This window comes from Asterias rubens, chromosome 1 (assembly GCF_902459465.1).
Source record: "Asterias rubens chromosome 1, eAstRub1.3, whole genome shotgun sequence".
NCBI classification, from domain to species: domain Eukaryota; kingdom Metazoa; phylum Echinodermata; class Asteroidea; order Forcipulatida; family Asteriidae; genus Asterias; species Asterias rubens.
The window spans coordinates 11797252-11821130 of record NC_047062.1 but is presented as its reverse complement, the minus strand read 5'-3'; the positions used below and the strand labels follow the sequence as shown (position 1 = coordinate 11821130).

The 23879-nt window shown below is 38.1% G+C and overlaps 1 protein-coding gene across 6 annotated transcripts in view; it reads right to left on the bottom strand.

Annotated features, from left to right (window-relative positions):
- The window catches only part of LOC117307031 (nidogen-1-like), a 53120-nt gene that overhangs the window by 11143 nt on the left and 18098 nt on the right, over positions 1-23879 (bottom strand). Inside the window, exons 3-22 of one of the 6 annotated variants that reach the window (XM_033791668.1) lie at positions 22327-22483; positions 21202-21359; positions 19793-20022; positions 18901-19311; positions 18100-18267; positions 16993-17226; positions 16150-16224; positions 15313-15435; positions 14558-14782; positions 14151-14276; positions 13652-13768; positions 12865-12978; positions 12395-12508; positions 11880-12002; positions 9570-9695; positions 8578-8703; positions 7433-7558; positions 6027-6152; positions 3691-3819; positions 2495-2617 (exon numbers count right to left, since the gene is read on the bottom strand). In XM_033791668.1, coding sequence (XP_033647559.1) covers positions 2495-2617; positions 3691-3819; positions 6027-6152; positions 7433-7558; positions 8578-8703; positions 9570-9695; positions 11880-12002; positions 12395-12508; positions 12865-12978; positions 13652-13768; positions 14151-14276; positions 14558-14782; positions 15313-15435; positions 16150-16224; positions 16993-17226; positions 18100-18267; positions 18901-19311; positions 19793-20022; positions 21202-21359; positions 22327-22483 — 3131 coding nt within the window. The remainder of the gene's footprint in view (positions 1-2494; positions 2618-3690; positions 3820-6026; positions 6153-7432; positions 7559-8577; positions 8704-9569; positions 9696-11879; positions 12003-12394; positions 12509-12864; positions 12979-13651; positions 13769-14150; positions 14277-14557; positions 14783-15312; positions 15436-16149; positions 16225-16992; positions 17227-18099; positions 18268-18900; positions 19312-19792; positions 20023-21201; positions 21360-22326; positions 22484-23879) is intronic. The other 5 variants (XM_033791674.1, XM_033791691.1, XM_033791682.1 and 2 more) reach the window with 5 other exon arrangements.

Genomic DNA, 23879 nt, shown 5'->3' with positions numbered 1-23879 from the left:
AACGCTTTTTATAGACCAACTCGACCGTTCCAAGGCAATGTGTTCCTTTAACAACCAATACTCAATTGACCTTGTTTTGACCACATACAGGGTGTTTAAAAAAAAAGTATACATTTAGAAAAATGTATCCCAATTGGATTTTGAAGTTTACAAAAATCTGGCACTAAGTATTTGTGGACCACGGTCCTAGCTTTTTTCCGCATGAGTGAGCAATAGCTAATTACTTTTGTCAGATTTTAATTGGCTTGAATGTATACTTCTTTTTGAAACACCCTGTACAGCCATTGATAAATAATATTTGAAGACAGTCTTCCACCCAGAATGTGTATTTGTCTAATATCATGCAAGAGGAAATGACATATTATGATCTACTTGTTATATTCAATACATCACCAGAGTTGTGTTCATAATGTTGGCTCATATTTCCCCACATGAGCAGCTATAGGAATGCATAGGAGCAAATTGCAAATAAACAAAACCACATTTATCAATTTAAACTACAACTGTGTCGATACTTTATCGATTCCGCATAGTCTACTGCATATAAAGTCTATATTTTAAAACCATTCCGCACTAATGATGTCACTTTTGCTTAAAAGACCCGGCTAGCAGACAAACATTCCACCACTTAAATATCCTGTCACATGGCTGTTTTAGCGAATGTTTCGCAGGAGTTGAACACAACTGTTGAGATTCAGTGCTGTAAAAATGTGTATCGCATTCGCATCGCATTCGCATTCGCAGGAAGTATGAACCGGGATTTACACGTTCACAGCATCATCAATGCACCAAAATGCGCTACTAGTATTGTCGGTACATAAGAGTAAAGATAAAAACTTGGACATGTACGCCCGTATGTTACTTAAATTGGACAGATTTGTCTGAGATCTGGGTATAGCTTCTATTTTTTATCAGTGCCAAAATTCAAGCCACTTCGCATTCTCTTTAATCTAAGGACAAGAAATTTGTCTTATAGAAATATTTTGTTATCCAGTATTAACAATATCCCATAAAATGGATTGAAAGTAAAAAGTATATAACTAACTACCAGTAATAGATGTTAAATTTGCATCAGGGATAAAGAATATTAATTTTGGTTTTAAAGGATTTGGGTACTTTTTCAAAATGTCCACAGATTTACATTAAACTTACAGGGTTTGAAGATAATGATAGTGGAAAGCTTCCCTGCAAATATTACTAACTGAGGTTCTGTAGTTTTTGAGAAATGAGTAAAACAAGTCACACAAAAATTTTCGTCTCAGGAAGACGAAAATTATTTTAGCATTTAAAAACCCATTTACCAGTTATGATATTATACCACAATCATAGCATAACTGGTTAATATGTTTTAACATGCTAAAACTTACATGTAGACGAAATTTCTCAAAAACTACAGCGCCTCAGTAAGTAAAATTTCAAGGGAAGCTTTCTACTATCATTATCTTCAAACTTTGTAAGTTTAATGTAAATCTGTGGACATTATGTTTTTTGTTAGGAAAAAGTACATAGACCCTTTAACCTTATAAGGCTAATACAAAAATGAAAAACAACCAGTACATAACTAAGTGCCAAACTAAATAACTACCAAACTAAATTACTAACAAACTAAATACATTACTAGATGACCTCCTCAGCAGTTCTTGAATCCAAATAAGTTCCAGGTTAGTTCACTATACCCTTGAATTCCCTCTTATACACACCAACGTCACAATCAAACTATGAAGGTAATTCTTTGTGCATTGTCGGGGAGCGGTTTAGTCTGGGCATGGAGGTAGTATAAGCCTCTACCTCTGTAGTCTGGGCCACGTCACACACCATGTCTATTATAAAACTACACACCCAGAATGGCATATCGCACCACATAATACCATTGCTATGACCCTTATGCATTGACATCATTGTGCCACCATCTTAGAGGACAAAACATAAAGCTCAAATGCGCAGCGCAGGATGGGCCAATGAGCAATCTTTATTTGTCCTCTATGTGAAGGCTTTCTTATACGTCAGGTGCCTTTTGACTATAGGGCTCGCAACACCCTGAAGCACCCAAATATGCTTAGCACAGAAAAATCTTGCTTAGCATAATCAGATCACCATGTAGCCAAAATGAAATGTGTGGAGCATTACTTATGACTGGTACCTCAATTAGTTTTGCTCGCAACATTTTGCCCCTGAACAGCTTTTTGAAATTGGGCCCATGAGCACCCGAGCCTCCCCCATCTATCTAAGCATTAACCATACAGCTATATACAAAGAATAGAGCACTAAATCCTATGTTTTACACGCACAACTTTAAATCCCACGTTTAAATCTCCTACATATTACCTCCAGCCCGCAAACAAAGAAACACACTGGACCTTTAGCATGATGAGCTTTTACTCTAACCAAGCAAGCAGACAAGGTAAAAATAAAGGAGGGGAAAAATGGACAAAGGGGGGAAACTACTACTGCCAAACAAACACAAATGACAGAGTGTCATTTTACAGTCTGGTACCTCGACAGCGGAAGCCATTCCCAAAGTAACCAGGATTGCATACACATCTGTAGCTGGTCTGTGTTGGAAAGCAGCGACCGTTGGCTGAACACCGATTGAGCCGGCAGCGGTTATCGACCACCACTGGGGTAGAACAAATTCAGTCATCAATATACCAGAAAGGCTGGCTTTAAAAAGTACGGAGTTTGTGTGAACGGAAATAAAAAGTTTGGTGACTTGACATTGAATTTGTGACTTGAATTTAACATTAGGTTCAGTGCTTGAGGAATGGTATAATAGTTCGATGTGAACTTTTACTTTGTGCATATGAGTGATTATTACGTATTATAATAAATTATAAGTTATAAATTATATTACAGATTATAATAAGTCATTTAAAGTACTTGTCACAGTCAGGGATGAGATTTGGTTCTTGGGAAAAAAGAGCCTTCAAGAAAAACTCTGCTAGGGTCAAAACATCAGGTCGTTAAGTATTTTTTTTGCCCGAAAGATACTTACCGGTCTGATGTAATGAAAGTAGGTGCTCGTTGTGTGGGCTCTAATAAAAGAGACTTAGTATAGCCTATTCATTCCGATTTTTTCCCTTTTTTCCCCCAAGGGCAAACAAATCAGAAAACAGACTAAATTAGGGAGAATACCATGCCTGCGTGTGCATGGACATCTCCAAGTGCTAAAATTATTTGTGCCAGTAAGCAAGGAGCTTTCGGGGGAAACTTCCCAGTAAGATCACCAGATACGACAGACCACCAGAGAACACATCAACAAAAACGAACTTTGAGTCTAATCGGTCAGAAACCTAGTAAACATTCCTTTAAAATTTATTTCACAAATCTCCTGAGAAGAATGAACAAATTCCATGGTGACCGCATCTCACACTGCAAGATTGTTCTATCCTGCAAACACGATCTTAGATTGCACATAATGTAGTAGACTGGCTGAAGTCCCTTAACCCTAATATGATGATCTTGATACTCTCGGTCAGCTACTCAGATCATTCTGACAATCCTTTTGTTTCATACTTTGTCAAGATGGTCTGGGGGGGGGGTCGTTTGAGAGTGTTAGGGTTATCCTGTTTCTTTAATAACATGTTTATGCCCATTTTACTGTAAATTTGGTGTACTTTTATCTTTTTATCTTCTAAATTTTTGGAGGTTTTGAGGAAATAAATAAATAAAATAATAAATTAAATGCCCTACCATCACATCGTATCCCATCTCCACTGTATCCTGGGTTGCAGAAACAGTCATATCCGCTACGGCTCTGAGATTCACTACATCTGGCGTTACGATCGCAGTTGTTAGAATCGCACGCTGAAGATACGGTATCTGTTTTTCAAAAGTTTATAAAGGAAGTACATTGAAGGCATTTTTGACAATAAACAACATAATAATTTTGTGTTATATCCACTTATTGTTAATTTCTATTTTATGTATTTTTTTAACATATTTGATTATGGCATGTGCAATTCAGTTTTTAACTGCATGTTTTAATAAACCATTTTTTAATTTAGTTGAATTGAAAAACCTTTGGTAATTGTCAAAGTGGCCAGTATTCTCACTTAGTCAATCCCTACATATGCATAAAATAACAAGTCTGAGAAAAAAATGGCCAGAAATGGTCATCGAAGTTGCAAGAAAATGATGCAATTAAAAATCACCCTCATTGCATAAATTTGTGGGCTTTCAGCTGCCTGAAAAAAAGGCCTGAAGTCTTGTTCAGAATTTAAAATTTGAGTGAGAAATTACCACATTCTCAAAAATTACGTTACTTCAGAGGTAGTTGTTTCTCACGATGTTTATACTATCAACAGCTCTCCATTGCTCGTTTCCAAGAAAATTGTTACACTAATATATATTTTGAGTAATTACCAAAAGTGTTGAGTGCTTTTAAAGGCACTGGCTTTCACAGGCTTGTTTTTTTATGCCTATGTTGAGATACACCAAGTGAGAAGACTGTTCTTTGACAATATACCAAAGGTGTCCAGTGCCTTTAACCGGAGTACGTAGTTATGTAGTCTAGTCAGAATGAGCTACTGCATTTCCATGGAAGTCAGTTTGTTGGCTGCATTGTATTTCTTGGGGAGGATGAGAGGGTCTAGGCATTGGGCATGGAGGAAGGAAGAAAAGGAGCTCGAACGACCCCCAAAACTGCAGAGTAACAAAAGAATATCCTGACAATGCCCCTGTCTGACCAGTGGAAAAAGATAGGAGACCTCCAGCTGGACGGCCGATTAACGAGCAGGATTAGATCTCTTTGTACAGAAGATGTGGTACCGCCAGACTGCGCCGTTGCCTGCGTGTAAAGTTGAATCATTGGAGACAAGAATTGTGAATATACACGTTTTCATTTACCGTTTGTGGTGTTTCACGGAAACATCATGGCATATTTTTACATTTTTTGTGACTTTCCGTTCACTAGCGGTGATTCAAAATTTGGGTATTAGCACACGAGGGTGGTTGGTATTCAATTGTGTTTTTCGATTTGGTGGGCACAAGTGTACACAATTTTTATCAGGTCTCAAAACAGTTTTTTCTGTATTATATCCATACGACATTCGACACCATAGTTGAGTGAAGAACCAAGTGCGTACGCACAAACTCACATACACCAGGTCGCCCATTGTCTGTATAAGGTATGTGGGTGATTACGAGGTGTCGTTAAACGACCGCGGTACCTCGGGTTCGACTTTTGAAGTCCCTTCGTTCAAGCTCCTTTTCTTCCTTCCTCCATGGTCTAGGCAAGCCAGTTTGCAAGTGCCATTGACCTTTTGTGACCAAAAGCCAAGTATGGGAAGTCAGCTGTTTTATAATGGTATGCCTTGACTGCAGTTGATGTTTCAATAATTTTTTTTTTAAATTTCCAGAAAGAAATAGCAGTAGTCTACAGCTTGAAATGAATGTATTCATACACTAGCAGTGTTATAAGACAAGCATGTAACCTGTCAATCAGACTGAATATCACTTTCAAGAGTCTAATGAGTTAGTATTAACACAATGCCTCTATGGTAAGCAAGACAGGCTTTGGGATGCAAACAGACAAACACAAACAATGGCATGGAGAAATAACACCTTAACAGAAAGTCAATTGTGATTATGATAAGCCCTACCGAACTACACATCTTTATTTTCTAAATTCTGCCATTTATGTACACCAAATTTTAAAATTCACTCTCAGCCAAAGATAATGAGAACAAGTTCATCCATGAAGCTTTTTACTTCTTAATTTTGTAACTGAATTCACATGTAGTAGGTACGTTTAGGAAAATGTTGTCAAACTTCAACAGCGGGATAAAAATGCTTTTGATTATCAGTCTTTGGAAGGAGGGGGGTGTCTTTAGAAGCAGCAATCTACATCAAGTAATGCAGCGCCCACATCAGTGGCTTTGACTTAGGCTTCAAACAGCATTCCACCTGTATTACATTGCTGTCCAAGCCATAAGCCACAGCCACATGTGGACGTAGCCTTCAATGCAGACTTTAGTTTACAGCATGACTTTTTGTTAAGGTGAATTAATTCTCTGTTTATGATCTACCCTGGCACATAAAACCATCACCGCTGTAGCCTTCAGAACACACGCAGTCATAGGTGGCATTAACGGAGGCTACACAAATAGCATTCATATGACATGTGTGATTAACACAGGGGTCTACGGGATCAGCTGCAGAGAGAGGATGTGCATGATTCAAAGGGGTTAAAGTTCAAAGAATAAAAGCAAACCAATGAACCACAGGTCAAAAAACAATCGGTCAGAGCCACATAAAACAGAGTCACAGGTCAAAGAACCAAAGGTCAATTAACCAAAGGTCAAAGTGCCAAAGGTCAAAGTACCAAAGGTCAAAGTACCAAAGGTCAAAGAACTTCAGGTCTAAGACCTAAATAGTCAAAGTACCAAAGGTCAAAGAACCAAAGATCAAAGAACCAAAGATCAAAGAACCAAAGGTCAACGAACCAAAGGTCAAAGAACTAAAGGTCAAAGAACCAAGGATCATTAACCCAAAGGCAAAGGTAGAGAGGGTCAATGATCCACAGGTTTAAGAACTAAAGGTCAAAGAACAAGAGGTCAAATAGCCAAAAGTTAAGAAACTAAAGGCCAAACAAAACAATTGTTTGCAAAGCAATTCAAAGCAAAAAATGAAAGAGCAAGGCAATTTGTTCTTAGCAGTTGTTAACTTTAAGCAGAAGCTTTACACAAACTGCAATTCAAGCAACAAACAATGCACATCATGCTGAAATTAAACCAAGATTCAAGTAAATAGATCACATTGAACTCCTACGTGTTATCATCTTCTAAGAGCGTAGGGATTGAAAGGTAAGGTTTAAAACAAAATCTTAAGAAAGCTTTGATGGCCATTAAAAAACTTAGGAGACTTTATTATTATCTTTAGAAGGTGTGTAATGACCAACTAACAAAGGTAAACAACCCAACTTTAAACAAAATACATTACTGATATACCTTTCTGTCATAGTAAGGAAGTAAAATGTAGACTTAATTTTTGTTCACAAGAAAACACTTTTTTGAAAACTACAGAATCAAATACCACATGGTACGATGGAATATATGGAAATGAGCAAGTAAGGGGAAATAATGCGTTAATCCATGTGTATGATTTACTGGATCTATATATTGGTCATGAACAAATATTAAACATAAAATGGGTTTTAGGGGTAAAACCCAAAATGATAAAAAAGGAAAAGAGATATAATAATCTTTGTTTTTGAATGATTGGGAAAATACCTCGACAAGCTTAGCCATCCCCTCAGTACCCTGGGTTGCAGATGCACTGGTAACCAAACTCCAAGAGGCAAGACGTTCAATTTAACAGTCTGTTGAATGCTATTGTTAACAGCTTCAAAGCTATCGTGACTAAGTTGGGCTTTTGAGGGATTTTTGGTGTCATTCCAAAAGTGGTACAGAAACCAGACAAATTATCCAATTACCTCTATTACAACTTCGGCCGTTTCCAGTGAAACCCGGATTGCAAAAGCACTGGTAGCCAGTAGAATCAGCTAAACAGCGTGCGTTCCTGTCACAGTCATTGTTAGCGCAGTAGTCAACCTGAGAATCTGCGATTGGTTCGTTAGAAAAACAAAAACTAACATTATGACAATCACGTTTACGAAAAAAAGGTAATTCACATTTAAATAACTATCAACATCCAGTTTGATTACAAAAAATACTATAAATTAATTGTAGTTTAACAATATTCTGTAATACAACATGTACTCTTACTATTTCATGTTGTGAATAGCTGAATTAGATTGCAGAAGAGAAACGCAAACAAGGGAAGGTTTTGCCAATTCTAAAAGCCCAAAGTGAACAATGCTGCAAATTAATTCAATACCTCAAGATTTGCTTTGGTCACAAAACAAAAAAGTCTCTTGCAATTCAGTATTTCTTTACAGTCAAACACTTTATCGGTCAATAAAAATCTGTCCGCAGCTTTTGAAAGTTAGTCAGTATTGAACTTGTGTATGCCTTGACCGGAAATACTGTTTCTATAAATTGTATTTGCTATTTTGAAAAAAAGAAAAGGTAGTAATTTACAGTTTAAAACGAATGTTCATACACTGGCAGTGTTATAAGACAAGCATGTAACCTGTCAATCAGACTGAACATCACTTTCAAGAGTCTAATGAGTTAGTATTAACACAATGCCTCTATGGTAAGCAAGACAGGCTTTGGGATGCAAACTAGGCAAAACAGACAAACAGACACACACAAACAATGGCATGGAGAAATAACACCTTAACAGAAAGTCAATCACACCCCAACATCATTTCAATTGTTTCAATTGTTTTGTTTTTGGCAGCTGAATTCATTTTTGCCACACGAAAGGTGAACATTCTTCGGACTATGCAGTTGATATGATATGGATCGTCTTTAGAATCAGAAATCTACATCAAGTACTGAGCGCCCACATCAGTGGCTTTGCCTAAAAATAGGCTTCAAACAACATTCCACCTGTATTACATTGCTGTTTAAGCCAAAAGCCACAGCCACATGTGGACATAATAGCCTTCAATGCAGACTTTAGTTTACAGCATGACTTTTTGTTAAGGTGAATTCTCTGTTTATGATCTACCCTGGCACATAAAACCATCACCGCTGTAGCCTTCAGAACACACGCAGTCATAGGTGGCATTAACGGAGGCTACACAAATAGCATTCATATGACATGTGTGATTAACACAGGGGTCTACGGGATCAGCTGCAGAGAGAGGATGTGCATGATTCAAAGGGGTTAAAGTTCAAAGAATAAAAGGAAATCAACAACCACAGGTCAAAGAACTGTTGGTCAGAGCCACAGGTAAAAGAGTCACAGGTCAAAAAACCAATGGTCAAAGTACCAAATGTCAATGAACCAAAGGTCAAAGTACCAAAGGTCAAAGAGCTACAGGTCAATCAACATGAGGTCAAAGAACATGAGGTCAAAGAACAAGAGGTCAAAGAGCCAAATGTAAAGAAACTAAAGGCCAAACAAAATAATTGTCTGCAAAGCAATTCAAAGCAAATAATGAAAGAGCAAGGCAATTTGTTCTACGCTGTTGTTAACTTTTACAGACGCTTTACATGAACTGCAAATCAAGCAACAAACAATGCACATCATGCTGAAAGTAAAGTGTAGACTACATTTTTTTTCACAAGAAAACACTTTTTGGAAAGCTACAGAATCAAATTCAACACGGCACGATGGGATTAGGAAATGAGGAAGTACATTGTACATAATGCGAAGTAATGAGTTAATCAATGTGTACTGGATCTCTATAATGTTCATGAACAAATATTAAACGTGAAATGGGTCTAAGGGGGAAACCCCAAATGATAAAAAACAGAAAAGAGATATAATAATCTTTGTTTAATTGAATTATTGTGAAAATACCTCAACAAGCGTATCCATCCCCTTGGTACCCTGGGTTACAGTAATCAAGCACCAAGTGGCAAGACTTTCAAATTAACAGTTTGTTGAATGCTTTTGTTAACAGCTTCAAAGCTATCGTGACTAAGTTGGGCTTTTGAGGGATCTTTGGTGTCATTCCAAAAGTGGTACAGAAACCAGACAAATTATCCAATTACCTCTATTACAACTTCGGCCGTTTCCAGTGAAACCCGGATTGCAAAAGCACTGGTAGCCAGTAGAATCAGCTAAACAGCGTGCGTTCCTGTCACAGTCATTGTTAGCGCAGTAGTCAACCTGAAAATCTGTGATTGGTTCGTTTGAAAAACAAAAACTAACATTATGACAATCACGTTTACGAAAAAAAGGTAATTCACATTTAAATAACTATCAACATCCAGTTTGGTTACAAAAAATACTATAAATTAATTGTAGTTTAACAATATTCTGTAATACAACATGTACTCTTACTATTTCATGTTGTGAATAGCTGAATTAGATTGCAGAAGAGAAACGCAAACAAGGGAAGGTTTTGCCAATTCTAAAAGCCAAAAAGGAACAATGCTGCAAATTACTTTAATACTCAAGATTTGCTTTGGTAACAAAACAAAAAAGTCTCTTGCAATTCAGTATTTCTTTACAGTCCAACACTTTATCGGTCAATAAAAAGCTGTCCGCAGCTTTTGAAAGTTAGTCAGTGTTGAACTTGTGTATGCCTTGACCGGAAATACTGTTTCTATAAATTGTATCTGCTATTTTGAAAAAAGGAAAAGGTAGTTGTCTACAGTTTAAAACGAAGGTTCATACACTAGCAGTGTTATAAGACAAGCATGTAACCTGTCAATCAGACTGCACACAACTTTCAAGAGTCTAATGAGTTAGTATTAACACAATGCCTCTATGGTAAGCAAGACAGGCTTTGGGATGCAACCTAGGCAAAACAGACAAACAGACACACACAAACAATGGCATGGAGAAATAACACCTTAACAGAAAGTCAACCACACCCCCACATCATTTCAATTGTTTCAATTGTTTTGTTGTTGGCAGCTGAATTCATTTTTGCCACACGAAAGATGAACATTCTTCGGACTATGCAGTTGATATGATATGGATCGTCTTTAGAATCAGAAATCTACATCAAGTACTGAGTGCCCACATCAGTGGCTTTGCCTAAAAATAGGCTTCAAACAGCATTCCACCTGTATTACATTGCTGTTTAAGCCAAAAGCCACAGCCACATGTGGACATAGTCTTCAATGCAGAATTTAGTTTTCAGCATGACTTTTTGTTAAGGTGAATTCTCTGGTTATGATCTACCCTGGCACATAAAACCATCACCGCTGTAGCCTTCAGAACACACGCAGTCATAGGTGGCATTAACGGAGGCTACACAAATAGCATTCATATGACATGTGTGATTAACACAGGGGTCTACGGGATCAGCTGCAGAGAGAGGATGTGCATGATTCAAAGGGGTTAAAGTTCAAAGAATAAAAGCAAATCAACAACCACAGGTCAAAGAACTGTTGGTCAGAGCCACAGGTAAAAGAGTCACAGGTCAAAGAACCAAAGGTTCAAGAACCAAAGGTTCAAGAACCTAAGGTCAAAGAACCAATGGTCAAAGTACCAAAGGTCAAAGACCTAAAGGTCAAAGAACCAATGGTAAAAGTAACAAAGGTCAAAGAACCAAAGGTCAAAGAATCAGAGGTCAAATAACCAAAGGTCAAAATACCAAAGTAAAAGAACCAAAGGTCAAAGAACCATAGGTGAAATGTAGAAAGCGCAAACAAATAAAGCTTCAAGAACTAAAATCAAGAATCAAAAATCAAGAAACTAAAGAAGTTCCATGTCCAAAGATACCTCGCAAAGTACCTAAACGCAAACAAAGAAATGGCAAGGCAACTTGTTCCATGCAATTGTTAATTTTAAGCAGAAGCTTCACAAACACTGCAGATCAAGCAACAAGCAATACACATCATGCTGAAATTAAAGTGTAACCATGTTCTTTCTATGTTCTTTAGTGATAGAAAAATCAAAGTATAAAACAGAGACTGATTAAAGAAATTTCATCTCATAACAAGGACACAAACACACGCCAAGAAAGTAATGCCATCTAGAGAGCGTCCACTGCCTTTTTTGGCCGGCACGTAGTGAACAACTTTAAAGGTGAACGACCTAATTTTTCCAAAACTGACAGTCCTTTTAGTCAACTTAACAAATACTTGAATTGTAGAGATAATTTTTATTGATATAAGAATGATTTTAGAAAGCTACAGAATCAAATACCATGGTAGGATGGAATTTGGAAATGAGCAAATAAGGCAAAATTATGTGTTAAATGCATGTGTATTATTTACTGGATCTATATAGCGGTCATGAACCATTACTAAACATGAAATGATTCATACAAATAAAAATAAACAAACAAATAAAAAAACAAGAAGAAATATGGATAATCTTTGTTTTTGGTTTGCTGCTAAAAATACCTCGACAAGTGTAGCCATCTCCTCGGTACCCTTGGTTGCAGATACACTGGTAACCAAACTCCAATGACACACAACGAGCATTAGGATCACATGTATTAGCTACACAATGATCAGCATCGTCCGCTAAGGTTGAGTAAGTATACAAATATAGAGGTCAAATTACTTTATTGCTCAAATCACAGCTAATAATGTTCCACAAGATTCAACAAATTTGTCACACAAAAAGAGCAAATTTGTTTTTTTCACAACAGCCCAAGCTCATAATTTTGTGCCACCTATCAGTATATCTTTCAAAACTTGCTTCCTTAATCAAGTATTTTGTGTTTTTCTACCCTCATCTGCCATAACAGTATATTCTACTTTTTGTTACAAGCAGGGTACACTCTCTGTACTTGACAAGACCGGTATCAAATGAATGAATAATTAATTGATGAAATAAAATCTGGCATTCATGCTTGACATCTTCATTAGTTTTCATTTCACTTTTTAAAATGCAAAAAAAAAAAAAAAATTACCCTGGCAGGAGAAACCATTTCCAGTGAATCCGCTGTTGCATTCGCACCCATACCCAGACTGAGATGGAACACAGCGAGCGTTAACATCACATGCATTACCGGTGCAGCGATCGACTGCAAAGACAAAGTCAATAATGAGCTGGTTAATAAACACTGAAAATATACCAGTGGAAGCAAAAGTATTCAAAATATTCTGGGGGGGACAAGAGTGTAAGTCTCTCATATTCAAACGCAATGGATTCTTTAAAAAGGCACACTGGAAACCTTTGGTAATTGTCAACGACCAATATTCTCACTTGGTGCATCCAAAGGGCTATGAAGCTATGTTTCTATAGTTTGACATTTTTTTTTGAAAAAGAAAGCGTTCGGTAGGTACAAACCACCTCCCAGCATATGGTTTGTTTGTTGATAACGCCCCCTTAAATAGGAGCAATCTTTGGTGGCAGCAACCGTGTCATGTTGAAACTTACCCTGACAGTTGAAACCATCTCCCGTGAATCCGAAGTTACACAAGCATTCATATCCAGAGCGATTTGGTATACATTGAGCGTTAACGTTACAAACATTATCAGCACAGCGATCAACTGCAAAGACAAGAGTCAACAATTCATTATTGATCATTCACTCACTCAGTACTAACTACAACCTCAATCTAATCGTGGGTCTATATAGCCAGCCTCTTCGTCTGTCTGACAAACTCAACATCTACTGAAGGGTCAATAGATGTTTAAAGGCATTGGACACATTGTCAAAGACCAGTATTCTCACTTGGTGTATCTCAACATATGCATAAAATAACAAACCTGTAAAAATGTTGACTCAATTGGTCATTGAGTTGCAAGAGAATAACGAAAGAGAAAACACCCTTGTCGCACAAGTAAGAAATTACCCAGCCTGAACATTTGACATGGCTCGTAAACAGTACCAGATACTAGCCTGATCGGCTGTTGCCAGATTTACCTTTGACCTCATATTTGTTTCACAAGGAGATTCGCAGTTGATTCCAATGAACATGTTCACATTACATAGCGACTATAACAACACTACATGATGCACACTCAACATGCAGACGGTTGAAAGTGCAAGCTAACATATATCATCTCAGACCAATCATGACACAGATATTGTAAGCTTATATCACAGCACGTTAATCCAAATCATTAGGCCTGTAAGACAGTGCCTGTCTCTATCCTTGCAGATCAAGACAGGGGACCAGTCTATGACATAGATTCACCTTCTATGAAGGTCACCACTTACATGTACAGGCGAATCCATCACCGCTGTATCCAGTGTTACAGACACAGGTATATCTCTCAGCTACGGGTACACAGTTAGCGTTCACATCACAGGTATGCTGAGCACACGGATCACTCACTGCCAAAACAATAATTAATCAAAATGATTAAACAAATTTCTCCCGACAAATGCCTGCGAAATGTATACCCTCGGGATTGGCATTCAGAGTCTGAATTTCCCAGAGTGTATGTAGATGAAGGGGTGGAGTCAAGATTCCCATGGAATTGCCAAGGATTATATTTTCTGGGAGTTTGCTCAGTAGTGTGGAAAGGGCATTGGAGGGTGCCAGTCTTTACACAGACTTGGTGGGGTGGATTTCACAAAGAATTAGGGCTAGTCTTATCTCGAATTAGTTTCATGTTTAATATGTCCTAGGACTTAGTCCCAACTTTATGCAGAACCGACATCCAGGTTTTTTTTTTCATTTTTTTTCAAGAGATTAAAAAACATAAATTTCTACCTGAGCATTGTTGACCGTTTCCCTGGTAGCCTGGGTTACATTTACAACGGTAACCTACATCACCAGCTGGGAGACATTCCGCATTGCGATCGCAATTGTTATTTTTGCAGCGGTCATCAACTTGCTCTGTCAAAAAGAAGAGAAAAAAAAGAAGAAAAAAAAATCAAATTATAACCAACACTTATGAAAATAGTGGCGTGTCGTGGTGTGGCTCGTGGTGGCCGAGTGGTTATACTCTGCTGTTGTCAGCAGCAGAGTGTGGGTTCGAATCCCGATCATGACACTTGTCACAGTCTAGCCCCATATCTTATTTATATCACTCTTGTGTGCAAGTTGATTGAACTTGCGGAGAGATATAAAATGACTTTGACTTTTCTAAAAAAGACTATTCTATATAAAATTCTCACCTGAAGCAGGGGTGACTTTTCCGACCATGGAAAATCGGAGAATATTCTCGTTGACTTCGTATTGCACGTAGGTTTCGGTCAGACTGGTGCGCATGAAGTTCAGGATGTACTCGGTGTCTGCCTCATCTCCGAGGCATTCGTCGTACTCGATGGTCTGATCCATTGTGTAGGAGAGGGTGTCCTCGCCAACTTGAAGGGTGCGCTTGGCAAAGGTGTGGATCACACCTGGATAGTGGGGGAAAATAAGAAAGAAAGCCACACATTGTATTACATAATAATATAATAATAATAATATCAAAGTCTTAAATAGCGCCAGATCTAGCACACAAGGTACTCAAGGCGCTGAGTAAATACAAACTTTCAGAAAGATAGGTTATTGAAGTTATGAGTTTTGAGACCCAGTTATGTAGCACCTTATAAGGGTTGACAAGGTGCTACGACGCATTCAGCAGCCACAGCCAGGAACATAGGGGCGAACCCCTTCTCTTTGCGATAAGTGCACTGAGTTCTTTTACATGTGTTAACCTAACACATGGGACCAATGGATTTCTGTCCCATCTGCAGGACACAAGTGTCACGGCTGGGGATTCAAACCCACACTCTGCTGATCAGAAACACCCAGAGTTTGAATTCGGTACTCTTAACCGCTCAGCCACGACACTACCATTGTTAAATTTGCCATGGGGATAAATAATATTATTGACCTATAACCCCCCCCCTGCCAATATTTGAATCTAGCAATCGGAGGTACTAACCCAGACGGTGGCGAATGTACTCTTCCTTGTGGTCTTCAACAAAAATGTAAGCCGATAGGTAAATCTCAGGCACTGTTCCCTCCCAGTTAGAGTTGACTCTGATGTACCCTTCCTCATCAACACCTAGTTGGGTTCAACAAAAATCAACTGAAATTAGCATAACCAACAACTGGTTGACACAAGTTTCAGTTTATGAGAAGTTAGCATAATCAACAACTAACTTGGTTACAAGCAAAAATCAATTAAATACAAGTTAGTATAATCAACAAGTAACTTGGATTACACAAATTTCAGTTCATGAGAAGTTAGGATAATCAACACCTAGTTGGGTTAAACAAAAATCAATTAATGAGAAGTTAGCACAATCGTCAACTAACTTGGTTATACAAATTTCAGTTTATGAGGAGTTAGCATAATCAACACCTAGTTGGGTTAAACAGAAATCAATTGAAGAGTAGTCTGCATAAATAACAACTAAAGAGAAGTAAGCATAATCAAGAACTAACTTGGTTTTACAAATTTCAGTTTCAGAGAAGTTTGCATAATCAACAACTCACTGATTTACACAAATTTCAGTTTAAGAGAAGTTAGCATAATCAAATTAAGCCACAATTGTTGTTAGTAGCATCATACACGACTTATTTATATTTCAGTTAATTTTTTCTACTTTGAAAATATAAACATAAAATCTAGAAAGTTAAATAAATTCCCTCCGGGAACACAACTGGGCTGGTCTTGGCTACAATACACAAATCGGAATAAAGGCTACAACTACAAAATATTAATAAAAATAGCTTATCCTTTCAACACACAGTTTTTCTTGTGGCAGTGACTCACCTAAAAATCTTTGTGTAATGAACATGTTCTCTCCAGTACTGAAGGTGATGTTTAGCGTCTGTAAGAACTTTCCACCTGGAAAAAAGAAAAGAAGATGTAAAAGTAAAAAATTGTGATTAGATGAGCTACTAGATAACTGGATCCACCATCGACAACTATTGATCCACCAGTGGATGTTGATCCATCAGATTAACTACTGGATCCACCACCGACAACAAATGTAATTTGGTTTAAGACCTGCTTGAACGAAAATGTCAAGTCGTGAACTTTGCTGAATTTCATTTAAAAAGTTTTCAATCAGTAAGGAAATCGAGTCATAAGACTATAAATAGATTGTGTAAAAAAAAAACCAATAATCTTGAATACCCTTATCCAGCTCTTTTCTGAAAGATTTGCGAAAAGCTCCGTTACGTAATCACTCACGTTACGTCATAGTTGGGAGCTTTAATTTGTATAGCTGATTGTTGCAGTGTGGAGGTATAACAAAGACATTTGTTACATAGTGCTTGTTACTGGTATTCAGCTTTTGTTTACTTATCCTGAAAATCACATGGAAATTTGGTTGGTAAACCTGTTTTTATCAAGGAAGAAATTTCATGCTAAGCAAATTTTTGTGCTTAGCAGCTCTATGAAATTGGGCCCAGGTTAGGTTTTGAGGCATTGCATAGTACATGTAAGGTAACGCCATGTTTACTCTAATTTGCTGTGTAGATTTATCTTTGGGAACTTGTATGGACGGCCCCTTCAAACAAAGATTTGTGTCTGAAGATTAAAAAAAAAAAAAACACCCTTATCCCATAACTACCCAATAATCTAATGGAATAATGTACGCTTACTACTCACCCGTGAGAGTGAACCCATTTAAGCCTTTGCCACTAGGCAGGCCAAACAGCCAGCCCATGATCTCGGCCACTGGGGTGATGCTCTGCAGAGAGTAGCTGATCTGCGGGTCTAAGGGACTGATGGCAGTGAATGTCCGGCCACTAGAGATCTGGATGAATGAGTGAAGGTTGGCATTCTGAAACGGTACACCGTTCACCCTTCCTGAGACTAAGCCATTCAGACGTTGATTTGCATCTGCAGTTGGTATAAATATATATTGATTTTTATTTTATTTTAGTTCTCTGGCAATCAGAACAAAAATTACAGTCAAAGTCACAAAAAAAAAAAAAAAAAACTATCAGCAATACAAAAAACATAAAATGGAAGAGGTGAGTGAACCAGCTGGAGTCTGATGAATTGACTAAAAAAAATAAAGTTTCTGCTGTAAAGGCTCTCCTCTCAAGCTGGTTTAAAAAAAAAAAGGAATAAAACAGATTTTTATTTATAATTAGATAGAATATATTGGGGACTGAAACACATCTCATCTGTTAAACTCTGCACGCTGGCTGCCAATTGACAAATGAATCAAGTTTAAAACACTTCTCTACATCTACAAAGCTCTGAATGATCTGTCGCCGGTCTATCTGACAGGTTGCATTGCCACCACAATACCATCAAGGGAAGGCCTACCACCGAACCAGGACGTTACTCGTCTTGCCATCCCAAAGAGTAATAGACGGATAGGCGATGGATCGTTCGGTGTGTTCGGGACAACTCTCTGGAACCAATTACCACAGACCATAAATTCCTCAACAACAGTTGTTGCTTTTAAACGCAATCTCAAAACCTATTTATTCTAGTGTTAGCATTGTTGTTTTTTGTTTGTTCGGGAAAAGCAATAATAACTTTTGGAAATGCGCTATATAAGAGCCGTTATTGTTATTATCTATAAATCAAAGTTTGAAATCATGTCCAATTAGAAACAGGTGGATGCTGGGGGACTGAAAAAAGCAGTGTGCCCCTGGTGGCAGTTGATTTGGGTCGATGGCAAGTGTAACCCTCACCTTGAAGAGGTGGTCCGTACGCTTGTGATAAAAAACAAAATTATTTTTTAAAAAGGTTCCTTACCGGATGCCAGGCAGGATCGACCGTTGCCAATCATATTCTCTGGGCAGACACAGCAGAAACCCTGAGAAAACTCTTGGCAGGAAGCTTGGTTGTGGCACAAGTCACATTCATCGCGGGACCCTGGGTTGAGTTGATCGCCTACGTTGAAGTTCACATCAAAACCACCAGCTGTAGTAAAAATTTAAAAAAAAACACCCCAAAACATGACATTAGGATTGATGCAATTAATGTCAACAGAACATTTTTAACACAAGAGTCTTCAAACATTTTCAAATTTTATTTGTGTTACCTAAAACGAACATGACATTATTGACTATAACTAAAAAGGAAATACAAGTCTTTTGAAAACAATACACAAAATGCCTTCATCACATCAATGCACAAACTGGGTATTTTTGTCTGAATTGAAAATAAAAAACTGCGTACAAACTAAACTTGATACATAATATTAATAACAGGCTTCGGTAGAGCGCTCTACACTGGGCACTGGGTACCATAGAGCTTTACAAGGAAAAGACTACACAATAAGCGAATAAATAAAGACACTAATAATGGGAAAGACAGTTGGTTCCAGGCAATCAACCATTGAACAGGAAAGTTTTTAGATGTTTATTGAAAACTTCCAGCGACTCTGGAATCGATGAGGAAGAAAGTTCTTAAGGCACGACCACGAGCAGCAGAATGCACCTTCAGAACTGCTGAGAGTGTACCGTCTGAACTAGATAGAGCAATGGTCAACGTGTCAATACACTTTTAAAAAAGCTGAGTTTTCCCAGATTCTACTGCAATGTCTAAACTTACCACCTGTCCCAGTCCCTCCTGAGACCCCAGATCGGTAAATTGTTGATCCACTAGCTGATCCACCACTAGCTGACCCACTAGCTGATCCACCACTAGCTGATCCACCACTAGCTGATCCACCACTAGCTGATCCACCACTAGCTGCTCCACCAGAGCTCCCATCAATTGATATACTTGTTGAACCTCCAGTTGAGCCCCCTTCGTTTCCCCTGACTGTCACTACAGTGGTGGATGATCCACCAGTGCCTGTTGATCCACTAGATGAGCTACTAGATCCACTGGACCCACCACCGACAACAACTGTTGATCCACCAGTGGATGTTGATCCACCAGATGAACTACTGGATCCACCACCGACAACAACTGTAAATGATGAACCACTTGTGGATGTACCACTTGAACTAGATCCTCCTGTTAAATTCATCAACAATAAAATCAGTTTATGTGAATAAAAATAACAACAATGTAGTGGCTTCTTATATAGTCGCTCATATCTGTCACTCAGTGACGCTTAAGGCACTTCAACAACATTCAGTGTTTACCTGCATAGCCCCATGTAATGGTTTACAAGGTGCTGTGGCGCATGCAATGTGCAGCCAATCAAACCAGGAACACACAACACACACAGGACCAGCAGTTTTACACCCCATCCGAAGGGTTAGGTAATCATGGTAAAGTGTCTTGCTTAAAAGGACACAAGTGTCACGACCGAGACTCAAACCCACACTCTGTGATCAGAAATATCAGGTCTGGTGCTCGTTTCCACTCGGCCATGACACGCCATGTACACAGCCACAAATTGAAAAGTCTAATATTTGGTTTAAATACTCATGACCTACATTTTCCGTAATCGCATCTTTAATCAAAACGAAAACTTCAATTTATACTATACCTGTCGATACACCACTTGTTGCTGATCCTCCTCCACCCACAGTTGATCCGCCGTCGATGACAAATGTCGTTGATCCACCACTTCCAGTCGACCCATCCGCACCAGGGACGAAGCTAACTGTTGAAGTTTTGCCTTCGCTGTTGATGGTCGGCTGACCAAAGCCCTTGACGCCGAGGTTAGTGCCACCAACCTGCCAGGCCCACATACCAATCCGGGCGACGTTGGTAAAGCTGAGAGCGGGGGATGAAATAAATGCTGTCACCCTGATATCACTATAGCAATCCATTTCAACCTTGTGCCCAACGGTTATTTCATGACAGCATTCTCCCTTTCTCCCCCAAACTCAGTTTTACCGACCTGGCCCGCAGTGATATATATACACTGAATTACCAAATATTATTGCACTGAAGGTAGTCATGTAAGCAAACAAATAACATTTATGTTCAGGTTTCTATGTTAGTTTTGGATTTAAAAATTCCTCAAACTGAAATATCTTAGAGAAAACAGTTGCTAGAGCATTTCTTGCACAGATCTTCATTTTCCCCAACTTGGAAAAGCACAAGAAGGTTTCTCAGTAGTTTACAAAAAGATTACAGTACCAAATCAGGAGCCAGACATACAAATAGTGCTTAATTTTCCGTTCAAAGAGAAAAGAAAAATATCGTCACAATAGTCAACTGCCGATCCTTCAGAGCATTGACAACACAAAGTTTCAAAACAATTTATGCAGCAAGCATTCTATTGACAAACTATCATAAACGATAAATAAAATCAACAAATTTATCAAGCATAATACTTGGCCTTTTGAAAAAAGTAGGACAATTCTAGCAAGAACAGAAGCTGACCTACGTGCACACAGTGCATGTATGGGCTTTTTGTTCAGGCTACTTATGTAGTAATGGTTTGGCTGATTTTTCTGAGGGCAATTTCATCAAATTATGTGCTTACTATAATTTTTGAGAAATGAGTAATACAATTTCACACCAAAAATGTTCGTCTCAATGAGACTATTTTAGCACCTACAAAGAACATACGCATCACTCTTGAAAACATTGCTCCGGGGTTTTCACTAATGAAGCTATAACTTCTACTGGTAAGTTACACTACAAATATCTTCATTCACAGTGAGTAGGGATTTATGTCATGGCCAAAACCTTTATCTACAAAAGATATCAAAACCCTTCATACAGGGGTTTGGGTGGTTGCAACCATGAAGAACTGTTTCGGTTGAATTGGCCATTGATTAAACCCACATGGCCGTTGACCGAAACAGTTGTTGGTTTCAATTGCCAAAACGCACCCCTGATGATCAAGGTGCTGCAAATTTAAAAAAAAATGTTTTGTCAAGGTTTGGATTCTTTCCCTCATCACCTCTTTCAGCAGTCTGATTTTTGGTCGTGTCCTCTTACCTAGAGACATGACCATTGAGTGTCAGGTGGGAGCCATCTCCATTACTAAATCCAACCACGCTATAGTCGTCAGTGGCCTCTGTGTTCTCATCATCGTAGATGTAAAACACAAAAGTTTGATCTCCGTCTGATGGAATGACCAACTGAAACGTCAGAACCTAAAGGGAAAACAAAGAGAGGGTCGTGAATTATTTGCAATTTCACTTCAGGGTTCCAGTTTGTGGTGCAAATTCACAAAACTGTAGGGCCCATTTTCATTAAAGTGTATACGTACCTTTTCCTAACACAAAACACAATGTCCACAGATTTACATTAAACTTACACAGTTTGAAGATAGTGATAGTAGAAAGCTTCCCTTGAAATTTTACTTACTGAGGTGCTGTAGTTTTTTTTAGAAATGAATAAAACAAATAATTTTCGTCTCAGTTTTAGCATGTAGGCCTAAAAACGTATTAACCAGTCATGCTATGATTAGACTTTAATATCATAACTGGTTAATGGAATTTAACATTCTAAAATAATGTTCGTCTCACTGGGATGAGACAAAAACTATTTTGTGACTACTTTTACTCATTTCTCAAAAACTACAGAACCTTACTTAGTAATATTTGAAGGGAAGCTTTCTACTATCATTATCTTCAAATCCTGTTAGTTTTAACAATGTAAATCTGTGGACATTTTGAAAAAGTATCAAAATCCTTTAAGCTGTTAAGCAGAAAATACTGCTTGACAAATTTCTTTGCTAAGCAAAAATTGAGTGGGGCACCAGTCACAGCCTTGTAAAATTCATGTAATTTTGGCTGGTAACCTGTTTCTGTTAAGCAATACTGTTCTGCGCTTAGCAATTGTTTGTGTTTACAGGTTGTATGAAATTGAGTCCACTGCTTTGTTAACTCAAATGAATATTGAAAATATCTATTGAAACATTTTAAGGGGCACCAATGCAATGACCTGGGGCAACGGAGACACCTACCTCTGCAAAGTATCAGGTCTGTTTAGTTTCTCACAATTCAATAACTTTGTATCTGACTAAACTTGACACAACATCTTTCAATTTATTTACAAATGTCAGCAGGTACAAACTACTATCTTTAGAGAATAGGAGTCAAGTTTCCAATCAAGTACCTTATCTCTATTTCGATACACGAGGCTATCCCACGTCACAATCACCAGCGATGTCGGCCTGAAGTCGGGCATACCAAAATACTGGCTTATTTCTTGAGCTGCTCTGCGTAGCGACTCTGTCCCTAGCTCCTCCCGATAGAATACGCTGCCTCCATACCTGAGGGATGTCGAAAAAACAGGGTCAAAATCAATAAGGATGGAATGCTCAAATGATATCCAGGCTGTGGGGTTTATCGGAGGATGTAGTAGTGCTCCAAACGAGTATCAGTGGATGTGGCTCTTGTATAAATCAACATACCATCGTGTTAAAGGCACTGGACACCATTGGTAATTGTCAAAGACCAGTATTCTCACTTGGTGTATCTCAACATTATATGCATAACAAGGGTGTTTTTTCTTTCATTATCTCTCAACTTCAACAACCAATTGAACTCAAATTTTCACAGGTTTGTTATTTTGTGCATTTGTTGAGATACCCAAAGTGAAAAGACTGGTCTTTAACAATTACCAAAGGTGTCCAGTCCCTTTATTGGCAACACTTCTTCAGATTCCCTTTGATTATTTTCAATAATTATTCATTAGTTTGCTTTTAGTACTTGTACCTCCGATGTTTGTCATGCACACGCCTGGTCACACAGGAATCACAACGTGCAATCTCTGGTGCGTGATTTAATGTACACGTAGACTTTTGCGCAATAGCCAAAATGCGCAAAATTGATAGCACCCTCCAGTGCCCACTCACATTAAAGAAATGAGTTTTTCAACTCCATATGATAATAGTGTAAGCCCCGAGTCCAGCTGTTGTTACCTGTTTTGATGTATTTATATGGACAAAGTTTCCATAATCTGGGAGATTTTTGTTTATGCGAACATGGAAAGATTGTTTATTTTCAGGGAATTTTCTGCAGAATCGGGGAAGTTGGCCGCTCTGCATGTACAGTGCATAGCATTGCTAGCATCATTGGACATTGATCTATCATTTAGAGTGATATAAAAGTCTGATCTACAAAACTGAAATCAACTGATGACTTCTACAGCCGTTCTGCTACTATACTACTATACTGTTTGTAGGAATGCAAGGAAAGAATGTGCCAATGCTTAGATGCCAGATGTTGCTGAAAAACGTGAAGAGTAAAGATGGAATGTGCCTGGCTATGCAAATCATCACTGTAATGTGAAACTTGGTTTCACTTCGTAAAAGTCAAAGTTTAAAAAGTTTTGATTATTTTTTTTCTTCTAAATTGTGGGAGGGTGGGTCAACAGAAATAACTGATAATCAAAATTCATTATTGTCATTACAACTACTGATGTGGAGACCTTTGACCTAAAATATTTGCATCATTTGAGGTATTAGTTTGTTCTTCAGTGTTTAGATTATATTGTGAAGTAAATCAATATTTAAAAATCTAAGATTGTGGTGGGTCAAAAAAGTGACTAATATGAATCGCCCTGTAGTGACTGTTAGGAGAAAACTCTCCAAGCTGACTTGTCATCTTGTGTCAGACACAAGTTAAAGGAGGTAAATGTATCTTGGCCTTCTTTCCCTAAATGAT